General features: G+C 29.9%; 1 protein-coding gene across 6 annotated transcripts in view; it reads right to left on the bottom strand.

Annotated features, from left to right (window-relative positions):
* Positions 1-13349, bottom strand: part of LOC143225323 (1-aminocyclopropane-1-carboxylate synthase-like protein 1) — a 31680-nt gene that overhangs the window by 5403 nt on the left and 12928 nt on the right. For all 6 annotated transcript variants that reach the window (XM_076454490.1, XM_076454489.1, XM_076454494.1 and 3 more), the window contains 4 exons: positions 12560-12637; positions 10462-10562; positions 8906-9038; positions 2666-2807 (listed from right to left, as the gene is read on the bottom strand). In XM_076454490.1, the coding sequence (XP_076310605.1) occupies positions 2666-2807; positions 8906-9038; positions 10462-10562; positions 12560-12637 (454 nt within the window). The remainder of the gene's footprint in view (positions 1-2665; positions 2808-8905; positions 9039-10461; positions 10563-12559; positions 12638-13349) is intronic.

The following is a 13349-nucleotide window of genomic DNA, read 5'->3' as shown; positions in this document are numbered from 1 at the left end:
GTATTGCAATGTTGAGAATCCTATATCTGATATTTAGTCATGTAAGTGTCATCTTTATTAAAGATAATACTCAGTGCATGTATTAAATAATCCATACTATTAATCTCCAAACTATGCTCAGCTGAGGGTATACTTTTTAAATTCAATAGATAACTTTTCAAAGGCCAGAATGATGCATTACAACCATGACTATAAGTCAGAAAAAGGAATGACCATCATGTTAGTTTCTGTATGTCTCTAGTAGGAACTGATTTTTCAAACAGATAAATTAAGCCAGGTGGCATAAAAATGTAGTTAAAATTAACACCCAAAAACAAAGCAAAAATATTATCAATAAATGGGTGTTACAAAGAGTTACAACTTAAGAAACACCTGAATGTCTGAATGGAATTAGTGGTCAATGGTCCAGGATGACCAATGGAATAGCATGAAGTTTAGGAAAACACTGAGCATGTAATGGAAAAAATGAAATTTTAGGAAACAGTTTGAGATTTTTTTTATCATTTTATATTTTCTGGGCTTGTTGGCGATGAAAGTTGTGAATCAAAAAATTATACCATAACCAAAACAAAAAAGATAATACATAACAGAGCCAAGAATAATATGATATGGAATCTTTGTAATAAAAAAAATGCAAATACTAAAACATTATCAAAGAAATACACCACAACCAGATAAAGAACAAACCTTCATTAGTCACTCGGTAGGAGAGTAGTAAGTCTATGGAGTTACAATAATAAAATCTGGGGTTTGATTTCCCAGGTTGACACAGCAGATAACCCAATGTGTCTTTGTTCTTTATGAAATAAATAAGCCTTCACTAAATGAGAAATGCTTTTAACAAAACATAAATTTAAAAAAATCACTGTGAGAATAACATCATAATTAAGTAGAGAACAAAGTGCCTTAAAAAACAAGGAGAATCATACATAAATGCATAACCAAGCCGTATAAATTGTTGCTAAAGCACCTATATCATAAGAAATAAGCCATAACCAACCCACAAAGGCAATAACCAAGATATATATTATAATTAAAATGAAACCAAAAAAATTTCATTGATACAAAACAACATCTATATTATAACGACACTAAAATGTGGGAGTAAACATCATGAAAACATATACATAACAACAAAAGTCAGAAAAAAAACACAATAAAAATATGTAATAATTAACCAAAGTAAAAAAATTATTCAAAGAAAAATGCTCTATATCAAAGCAGGGTACAAAAAATTATCAGGAAAATTATGTTATTAAAACATAGAATAAAACACCACCAAAACACATACCAAAAACAAAGTAATGCTAAGATGTAACTTGACTGAATTTGGAATAGCACAGAAAATGTCAGAAACTTACCACAAATAAACCGCAAAATGAAATATGTTGCATATAAAGCAAACAATAACACATAGGTCAAAGAGCAATGGGATAATTTCTCAGAATAACAGGAATTTTGATCAGTATATTTATTAAGAAATAGTAATGAATCTCTGAATAATGTAGAATGAGAAAGAAAGAAACTGGACATAAAGTAATGTCCAAAATGAACAATGTATACTGAATCACAAACAGTGTGTGCGTGCGTGCGTGTGTGTGTGTGTACTTGCTGTTGTTACATGTGTAATGGTCACTTTTACCAGATCTTCCTTCAATATTGTGTACCAGACTGTTTAAATCCAATTTTAGATAATTCCCAAGAAATGTCATAATTATAAAAGCAGCTAGCACTGCTCTCATGACTGGCTATTCTCATTCAAACATATGTTAGGGTGAAAACTCAAAACACCACAACTTCTACCATTGAAAGACACTACTGTTGAAATTATTATACAAAATGCAATAGTACAGAAGTAATTCCTATGGGCAGAACAGGTATTATTCCCTACAGAATGACAGAACAATAAAGACAGCTAGAATGGGATGAACTTAAAATCTTTATCAACATTTTAAGCCAAAACTGGACAACTGCAGAATAAAAGATACATTCAAAACAATACTAATATAATATAAGAAGGTAGAAATTCATTGTATATTTATATACCAGAATATATATAACATGTACCAAACCCAGAATAAAATGTCACCAAAAAGAAAACTTAAATGAAGAAATGACAACCTAAACATGCATTATACTCAACTAAGAATAAAACAACATAAATCAAAATAACCTACAGACATACTAAAATGATATCAAGTACAATTATTAATTGTTATGACGTGAATGCCCTTTAGAGGCTAGTGAGGCATGGAATATATATGTAATTATATTTGTCATAAGACATTATGTTAGGCCTATTATATTTAACACTACATTCCTAATCTATTTGCTTCTAAGAGGCATTCACACCATAAAAATTATAATTGTATAAAATGGTTAATATAAATAGTATTACAACTACAATTGTGTTCATTGTCTAAAGAGCTATAATTAGAGAAATGTCATATTTTTGGCAATGAATATGAAAAATATAGTGTGTTTGAAATACTTTTATTATACACTTCTAATTCTTGAAAACCTGTAAAGAGCTAGATTGGGAATGTAGTGTTAAAAAATATGATACGTCTAATGTAATGTCTTATAAGGCATATAACTGAGTATAATTAATTGTAATTTTTAATCATAGTAATTAGTAGCTTTCTTATATAAAGCCAACACTTACGCAAATCTTCCAGTAAGTAAGCACTTATTTTCATAATTGAAGATGGTATTGAAATAAAGGAAGACCCTTCTTTCAACACTGTATGCAAGGAGTTGTTTCTTGTGTAAATAACACCTACTCGAAATCCTGCAAGTGCAAAATCCTGAAAAGCCATGTAAAAGATAAAATAGTTGTGGGTAAAATATTTTTTCTCTTTGTATAGAAATGTGTGTATACCTAAACTCTCACATATTAAGAACACAATCACACACACGTGTGTGTGTGTGTGTGTGTGTGCACTTATATTCACAAAACTTAGGTTAAAAAACGATGAAATGTAGAGGTATCAGCATTCCAAAAATGTTTTCATAAAATATTTTATCACCTATGTTTATTATACTATAATACATTAATAATATGTCTAAACATATATTTCAGTGCTGCTATATGTCACATGTTGTTGTTTTGAAATAAGCACAAAGCTACACAATGGTCTATCTGTGCTCTGCTCACCACAGGTATCAAAACCCAGTTTTTAGTGCTGTAAGTCTGCAGACATACCACTGAGCCACTGGGGGGCATGTCACATGTAACTAACTGTAGTGCTTCTTTAAAATTGTTTTTATAACTTTGCATAAATGACTTTAAAAAATACATGATAAAGTGCCTAAGCCTAATAAGTTATGAAAATTTAACTGGCTTTAAAAGAATTTTATGCACCGATTCTATTATTATTATCCTTTACAACACACTAATTTGATAAATGTTTTAATTACCTCTCCCAATTTATGTTTTCCTAGAACACACTGTAAAATATGCAATATCCTATTAAATGTACTCAATTTACAAAGTGTTCTCATGGAACAGTAAAAAAAGAGAAATGGAAAAGAGGTAATTTCACATTAAATATTACAAGTTCACACAATTAATTTCAAGTTATATTCAAAGTAAACATCAGCAATGTTTTGCTGAATTTGCACAAGGTTTTATTATGTAGCACCTAATAAGATGGAGTGAAATAACATTTTACTAGCTTAATCAATCAACATAAATCTGAATTAATTAGTACAAAATAAAGTATTTCCCCATTAATTTAACATAATGTTCACAAAAAACAAGGGATTTGTTGGTTCATCCTCACTGTTTCATTTGGTAAACTAAATTAAAACTTTCAAATAGGTAAATGAAAAAAAAATAAATAAAATAAGAATCTTAAAACCAGCCCTTATTATTCAAACTTTCTCTTAAACTTATTTAAATTTACTGCCTCTATAGCATCCAAAGGCAGCCCATTCCACAGGCCAACCACCCTGTTATAAAAACGAAACTTAGCTGAAGATAACTTCTACCCTGCCAAAATTTATACTTGTGTCCTCTAGTTCTACTATTCTCACTGTTAAAAATGAAAAAAAAAAGAATGCATCAACAGTATCAATTCCCTTTACAATCTTTAACACCTCAATCAGATCACCTGTAAGTTTTCTTTTTTGAAGAGAAGACAACTAGCCTCTCATCATATATCAACTTTTCCATTCCATGTACCATTTTAGTAACCCTTCTTCTGAACCTTTTCCTATGATTCAATGTCTTTCTTATGGTAAGGTGCAAAGAATGAATGCAGTATTCCAGATTTGGCATAAACAGTGGTCTGTACATTGAAGTTATAACCTCATCCAAACTGTGTTCAGTATTTCTGTAGATACAACCTAAAATCCTATTTGACCTACCACTAGCTCACTGTCTGGATGGTTTCAGAAACTGACCAACCATTACATAAAAATCCCTTTCTTTTGCAACACTGTTAAGATTATTCCCAACCAAATTATACTCATAATTCAAATTATGATAACACATATTTATCATATTGCATTTATTATAATTAAAACCCAACTGCCATTTCCTTGCCCAACTTACTAAATGATCTAAATCTGTTTGTAAATCAGCAGCATCCTCTTCACAGCCAGAACACCCAAGACCTTAATATCATCAGCAAATTTAAGTAAATTAATGATTATTCATTCATCTATGTTGTTGATGTAAATCAGAAAGAGCAAAGATACTAAAACTGAGCCGTGAGATACCTTACTTGTAACATTAATCCAGTTTGACTGAACTCCATTTATAAAAAAAAACAACAAAAACTTCTGCTTTCTTCCATCAAGACACTCTTCTATCAAATTTTCTAATTTATCCCCCACACCTATAGTGATTTCTTTTCACAAGTGTTTTTTATGTGGTGCCTTGTCAAATGATTTTTGAAAATTCAGATACACCAAATCTACACCCTAATCATCACATATATAAGCAGTAACCTTTTCAAAAAATATCAAAAGATTTGTAAGGCAAGATTTTCCTTTAGTGAAACAATGTTGACTGTCCAATAAAATTCTAAACTCTGTTGAACCACCTTGCAATGTACTTTTTAAGAGACTTTCCAAACCTTTTCCCACAACTGATGAAAGACTAATGCATAATTTTTATTACCTCCCTCAAAAAGAGTACTTACATTAGCTAACTTCCAATTCTCTTGTATCTTAACACTATTCTGGGACTGACAAAAACTAGTGACAACCTTAAACATTCTTCAAAACCCTTGAAGAAATATTACTGGCCCAGGAGCCTTATTATTTTTCCAAATTCTCAATTTCCTCTTAATCAGCTCAAAATTAATGCAGTCATCTTTTGTGATCTTATTTCCATCTATCAACTGTTCAAGATGTGGAATACTGCTTACATCTTCATTAGTAAAACTGAAGAAAAAGCAGAATTTAATCATCCAGCCATCTCATAATTATCAGATATAGCCTTCCTTTATCATCCCTTTCTTTACCCCTTAATGTACTTAAAGAAATTCTTACTGTTAGTTTCAAACTTTCAGCCAATCTTTCCTCATCCTTTTTGATGTCCTAATTTCTTGTTGCATTAACTTCCTTAATCTTCTAAATATCTTGTCATATTAGTCAATTTAAATTTCTTATATTTATGATGCTTTCGTGAATTTCATCTCTCACATGTTTTGTAAACAATTTGGTTTTCTACATGCAGTCATTATTTTCTTTTTACAGAATATATTTACCTTGAATATTTAAAACGTTATCTTTAAAAGAAATTCAACTTTTGATCAGTGTCTTCAAATAACTCAGTTGCCCAATTCACATAATTCTTGTTCCATCCCTTCAAAATTTGATTTTTTGAAGTATGTTACCACAATATAATTATTCCCTATCTCCACATGCAACAAAACATCAAACCTAATGCAGCAGTAATCATTTGCACCCAGATGTACACAATTTCTACTCTCTCAATCATTTCTATATTTGAAGCAAACAATAAATCTCAAATAGCTTTGTTTCTAGTAGGTTCTTTGAGCAATTGGTGAAAAAAACATGTTTTAAACAGTTTCAAAAAAATTTCCATCCTCCTGGTTTGACTCTACCATTTCACAATCTACATGTCTGAAATTAAAATCAATCATATTTATGACTTCATTAACAGCTAATATCACATTTTCATCAATTTCATCTGGTGGTCTGTAACAAGTTCCTATAAAAAGTATTTTTCCTTTACATCCACTAACAGAACCCCAAATGGATTCATTCTCCCTGCTATTATCTTTGATATCCTCAACTTCAACAGGATGTAACTCACATTTTAAATATAAAGTCAATCCTTCCCCTATTTAATACTTTATCCCTATTAAATAGCCTGTAACTGTATTTCAAAGAAATTCCTTTTTATCAGAATCATCTACATTTAACCATGTTTTAGTCAATCTGTTTTATTTCCCATACTTCAAGTAGTACAACAGTATCAATTAAGCCTATCTTTTTAACTATTAGTTTCCCATGCTAATTTTGTCACTGTATTTTATTCTATTTGTGTTTAGTTTTCCTGTCCTTCACCACTGTCTAGTCTAGTCTAGTCTAAAACTTTCTTTACAGCTGAGTTAATAGTCTTAAACAAGCTAGACCCTATCTTATTTAAATGTAAACCATCCATTCCAAAAACACTTACTTCCACTGAACAGACCCCATGAGCCCAAACAGCCAATATGCTTATTCTTACATACTGACTTAAGCCTAGCATTTTATCCTATTTACCTACTTATTACTTCATTCCCACAGTTAATTCTGGGAAGTATTCCTGACAAATTAAGTTATGTCCTTCTTCTTTAAATACCTTTATTAATCTTTCATACATGTTCATTAGTTCATCCTTCCCTTCACCATTAGCCCCTATGTGCACTAAAAAATTGCATCTCTGCTAACCTCCTTTATTATATCTCGTACTCTGTCAATTATATCCTCCATTTATACCCCTGGGTAACATAATCTGATTCTATTTTCCTTACTTACCTCACAGACTATTCTACTAACATAAATTGTTAAGGGATCACTTATAACTATAACCTCCTTATCAACCACATCCTTCTCTGACCCTTTTGTTTTCCTTCCCTCCATTTGCTTTTCCTATGCAGGAGCCAAGAGCTGAAATTTGTTGCTGAACAGAGTAGGTTCATTATAACTAAATTCATTACTCACTATTCTTGTAGTACTCTTTCTAACAACCCAACATCAACAACCCAAAAAAAGATCTTTTTGATTAATAGGTGAAGAGTTGTCGAATCATTTCGGCAGTAGAACTTTAAAGATGACAAATTTTGAGTGTACTCTTAAACAATGTTTATGCATATAGGCCTAATAAACAAACACTTTTGGAAACCTTTCAAGCATAATATAAAATTTTGTAGTAAGAACAGACAGGAGCATATTCAGTAGGTTTATTTGTATGATAACATGATGATGATGTGTCATATTTTAAAAATAATTTATAACCAACTCTTAAAATGAAGTGCTGTACTTTAATATTTACTTATAGGACAGAGGTAAATACATTATTTAATAGTACAAATTAACTGGATGTTAGTGAAGCTGTAAAGAGAAGAAGAAATGGAGGTAATAAAACCACCTACATACCTCGTACAAACTTTTTTTTTTAATATATACAGATAAATATAAATAAATCTACATAAAAACATCAGTTGTATTCCACTAAAGTTTTATGAAATTCCTATTCACTTGTTCAACATATGAATGTAGACTGAAAAGAAAAGAAAAGGACTTTATTTACTGAGCTCAATCTGTAACATACATTAAATACATCAATACATTCTACTACTACAATATTTTCAAGTACTTTTGTAAAAAAACAAAAAAATCAAAGACCACTTTTCAAACACTTTCAAGCTCTTGAAATTAAAAATGGAATTTCAAGGATACATATTCACTTTGTAAAAGTGTATACCAATCTAGAGTTCCAAATAAAACCCACTCATTACACTCAATAAACTGTGAATGCTTAAATCCAATACTAGTCTTAATCAATGTATTTGTAGCCTGGAAATGAATACCTAATACTAAATGTAAATACCAGTATCCTACTGCAAATACTGTTATTGTTAAGCCTAACGATTTAAAATCAAATGTATTAGTTTTTTATTACTATTTTATGTTCACACTAACCTAAGTTTATCTTTAATCCTAAAGAAGGGGCAAATAACTAGGCTTTATTTATTGTTTTTGTAATATTAATAATACAATGTATTTTGAATAATTTAAAACCTACCTATAAACTATATTTAAACTAATGAATCTAAACAAAAGTCAAGTGAACAAGATAAAACATGAACAGCTCACTAACTGGTCTTTAGGCTGTATTTTTTAATGAAAGCATGCATTTAACCTATTTTACAATGAACCAGTAAGGTGATTTACATCTAAGCCAAAAAATATAATTACAAGTTCTAAACTTAATCCAACTTTGTAGTAGAGACTATATCACTAAATTTTAAAACATTAACCCTACTATTTTTATTCACCAACCTTACTCAATCTAATTAATCTTTTGTTATTCAATCCAAATCACTATTACTGGTAATGTTAATGTTAAATAATATCCAAAAATCTATCACAGTATAATAGTTTATGTTTTCAATGCCTTCTCATCTACTGAATGAACATCACAATATTATTACCTTGATCAAAATAAAACATTACACTACTAACTTAATCTTTAAAGTTTCACCAAAAAAGGATAAGTAATGTTGTGTTAACTAACTTAGTCTTTGCCAGTTTTCTCAAAACCTGGAAAAAAAAAAGGTATAACAGACAACTTTCTACAAATTATAAATCAGTCTGTTCAAGTCTTCTCTAAATTAGTTTTTCCATAATGAAGTAAAAAACAAAGTGATGTACTGCTTACCTTACTTAGACCATACAAAACATGAGTTCTTTCAGGGTCAGGAACAGGCAATGTGAGCGTACTTTTAAATTTGACATTTTTGTCAAAAACAGAAAGTGCATATACTTCATCGATAATAGCATGTATTCTGTGACTAGAGCATGAATGAAAGACAATTTTAACATTAAAATTAATTACTTAAACAATAACAAAAATGGAGAAAAGTAAAATTTACTTTAAAAGTATCATTTATTATTGATAATTTTTATTTTATTACACAACTATTAAACTGGGAGCTACCACATTTCATTTTGACTTATATAAAACATTATGAATTATTACAAGAGAAATGGAAGTTCTCACTTATAGTCAAAAACAAGATTTTTTAATTTCAAGAATATTTCAATGTCAGATACGAATGTACAAGATAAATTTCATTTTTCTATTAATTCAGTTAGAACAAACGAGTGTACATTTTAAAAGACATCTTAATCTGGTGCTGTGTTCTTGAAACAGAATTTTAGGTGCCATGTGTAATGTCATTGATGTGTACAAATGTGTTAAAGTGTATAGATTTTTTCTTTTATGTAATGAAACCCTTAAGAATTTATTAATAACACTTAAGTTGTATAGATTACCTTACAATCATGATGTTTGCTGAATTCCTGTCTGTGCAAACGGTAACATTACGCAGAAGAAGAATATACCCCCGTTCATCTTGAGATGGAATATCCATCATTGAAAAACCTTTTAACCTTCTTAACTTTTCAAAAATGACTAATTATACTTACAAAATTAAATTACTGTAAATCTCATTAAAATGGAGAGAGAGAGAAGGTTAGAAGAATAAATGTTTCTTACTAAAATAACAAACAACCACAAATGTGTACGAGACGTAATTTTTTGGCATTCTTTGAAAACTTGAGAAAACTATGTTCCAAACTTGAAAGATACAAAGAAGGTTTTTTTTACTAGTTTACAAAAGTATTGAAGAGTACATATACATATTTGAAGTTTTAGCGTTCAGAAGTTTCATTATTATTACAAAGGTAAACCTCTTCAATGCATAAAGAACCAACAACTCTGGAATACTGTAAGAATCAGTAAAATTACTTGTACAGTTTCTTGTAAAACATTTGAAGTCTCCTTCCTCAAGGAATGGAACTACAATAGGATGTATTACATTTTGTAGGTCTTAGTTATGAAATTTTTTTTTATTAAATTTGAAATTTTATTCTTGGAGTTTTCACCGAGTTGTATACTGTCTTCCTTTTTCACAAAGAGCATTGTACAATAATAAAAATGCACATAATGCTAACTGCATTTATCAGAAACAAAATTTCAAACAAAATAGATTCACACAACTTTTAAACAAATAAATATTCATATATTCTAAATAAAAAAGAAGCTTGTTTTAAAATTATAGCACTGCTCTAAATCAAATTATTGTTACTTTATAAAGATTCTTTTAAAAATGAGGCACTGTAAAGGACAATATGACAGTTAATTAGGGTTGTTATTTTCTGATGTATTAGAATACACATTTATGATAATCTATTTTAATGTCAACCACTTACCTACAACAAAAGTTAAGTATGTCCAATACCATTTCAGAACTGTAAACATGGCCAAGTGGGTTATTAGGATTTAACAGTATAATGCCTCGAACATTTTTACCCTGGAAAAGAATACCATACCATTTGTTTTCATCCTTACTATACTCTAAAAGTGAAAAATTCTTTAAAGCTATCTATTTAACAATTGCTTTTAATGGTCACCATGTGTTACTTCAACAGCCATTTACAAATATTGCTTTAAAATAAATTATTAAAAAGGCCCAAAAATATCAGTTGCATAAGAATGTTATTGATAACCTGATATTTCAGAAAAACTAAATATCTTCCCTTCACCGAGTGTTTTTATACAAATAGTTATTCCAGGCCTTTTTTAAATAACTAATTCTTCTCCTCCATACACACAAAGCTTTTTAAATTACATTAACTGCTTTGATTTTTTCAACATTCTAAGTTTCAAACTGTCCAATGAATAGAATTGTTTTAAAATGAGTAATTCAGTTTAGAATAATGACATAACATACACACAAACTAAATATCCTTACTTCACTGGTAGTTTTTAAACAAACAGTCAATTTTAGGCCTTTTTTAATTAACTCCATAAAGATTCCAGTCAAATATGTAAACAACATAAGAATACAAAAACTGAATACCGGTACTTCGTTGTGTGCTGGTGCTTTGTTTTGAAACCCTGAGAAACTAAGAGCTTACTCTAAAAGTGTCTCTACAATAAATCTAGATTAATCCATTTTAAAAAGTATTTACATAACATAAATTTATTTGGTTTTGTGAAAATAAATATTTTCAAATATCATTTCAGCTTTTTAAATTTAAGCATTGGCTTTGATTTCATTTTTCAGCATTCTATTTCCCAAAATATCTCATGAATAGAGTTGTTGTAGAAAGGGTAAATCAATTAAAGTTAATAACTCAACATACAGACAAAATATGACCATACTGTCCTTCAATGTTATCTCTGTGTCCTTTGAGGAAAGTATGCATTTAAATTCTTTTTTTTTTTTTTTCATGAAAGTTATCAATTCATTTTTAAACTTTGTAAAGTGTTGGTCTCAAGATCTGCTGCCAACAAATCATTCTATAAGAAAAATAAAACTTTCTTAGCCTGTTTTTTTTTTATTACAAATCTTTATTTTGTGTCTTCTGATCCATTCTGTAGGTAATATTATAAACTTCAGTTATCTCACCTCTTTTTTTCAGTGAGTTCCCCACTGTATGAAATGCATGACCTATTTATGATAACCCAAGTGCATTATCTTTCACTTGCTTTCATTAGAAGTTAGATATCTGTCTAGTAACTGATCTTTCTATGGCATCTCAACATTCTGAATATATACCTCAAGAGTTTAATCTTATTAATAAACTTTATTAGTTTTCAGTTATGCCCTAACAATGCCATTAATGTAAAGAAGAAAAACTAAATGCCCAAGCACTGTCCTGAGGCATTGTACTAGTACCAAAAGGTATAGTTTCACTGGGCCATTACTGACAATTATTTGCTTTCTTTTATTCTACCACCCAGTTATGACTAGTTATTTCTCAGTAAAATGTGAATCTTTACAAAGCCTTCAGCATGCCATATAAGCTTTCAGAAAACCTTTTCATCTCCCAGGTAACAACTATAATCCCAGAAAAAGTCACTAAAGGAAGATTTAGCTTACTAAACCCATGATAATTTTCTTTTATCAGATATTCTTCAGTAGCAGGTCTAGAGCTCTGTAGTGTAAGTGGTTCACTAAATTCTTCAAGTTACTTAAAAAGTTCCCCATGACCCCCCCTCCACAAATATTTTCAAGCACATTTAAGCAGCACAGTAAGAGTAAATCTACAATCAGTACTGACAGTTTTGCAGGATACCTACCCACTCATGAATGTTTCTCACTACAGAACTAAGACTAACCAATCTATTTTTCTACAGCAATTTCTATCACACTTTTTAAAAACAGAAGTAACATTAGTAATTCTCCAATGTTCAGACCCCATCCTACTGTTTACTGAATTACCAAAAATGAGTAAGAAATGCTTGTATCTGTTATTTCGTTCATTATTTGTACTTATAAATTATCAAACTGTTTGAACTTACAGCTTCTGTGGCTCTTTGGTATTCCTCTTCAATCCTTTGTAACGTCAGTTGAAATGGAAACTGTTCTTCTTCCCTCAACTTGGATGGAAAATGTAATCAAATTACAATGGGTGATCAAAAAGTTTGTTGAATGATGGCATACATAAACTTTTTTTAGCAAGAGATGTACATGATTAGTTTCCTTTAAAGTACTTCCCCTTCTGCATATACACATTTGTTCCACTGGATTAGAGTGCGGCTTTGTCAATGCTTTCATCATTTCATGATGTTGATGGTTGAACACTTTTTTTTTCATCTTCCAGTGACTCATTTCCTTGTCAAAACCTGTCAAGCCATCTGACAACCGTCTTTTTTGTTACAGCATCATCTCTATAGATCGTCATTAGCATTTCGTGTGTTTTTATAGTGGTCTTCCCAAGCTTAAAACAAAATTTGATGTTTGCCCATTGCTCAAAATGTAAAATTTTTGTAGAAGGTTGCAGACACTTTCTAACACACTGGAGCATAATAGCCAGACCAGACTCATACTTCCAACACTGCTTGTTTGTTAGTATTGAGATCATTCACAGAACATTTTGATCACCACTTGTACATTTACAGTTCACATACAAATGTTTGAACTTCCCAAAATATGATGTAAGAAGAAATTCAAAAATAAGTATTTCTCCTATCTCTGTAATCAATATAAAATAATCAAATGATATGTTACCATCTATTTACATGTAACTAATATTATAATACATAAATCATGAAGTTTAGATATGCCAAGCAAACATTGCAGGAAATGGAA

This window comes from Tachypleus tridentatus, chromosome 9 (genome assembly GCF_004210375.1).
Source record: "Tachypleus tridentatus isolate NWPU-2018 chromosome 9, ASM421037v1, whole genome shotgun sequence".
Lineage (NCBI taxonomy): Eukaryota > Metazoa > Arthropoda > Merostomata > Xiphosura > Limulidae > Tachypleus > Tachypleus tridentatus.
Note: the sequence above shows the minus strand (reverse complement) of the source record. Positions and strands in the feature narration are given on the sequence as shown.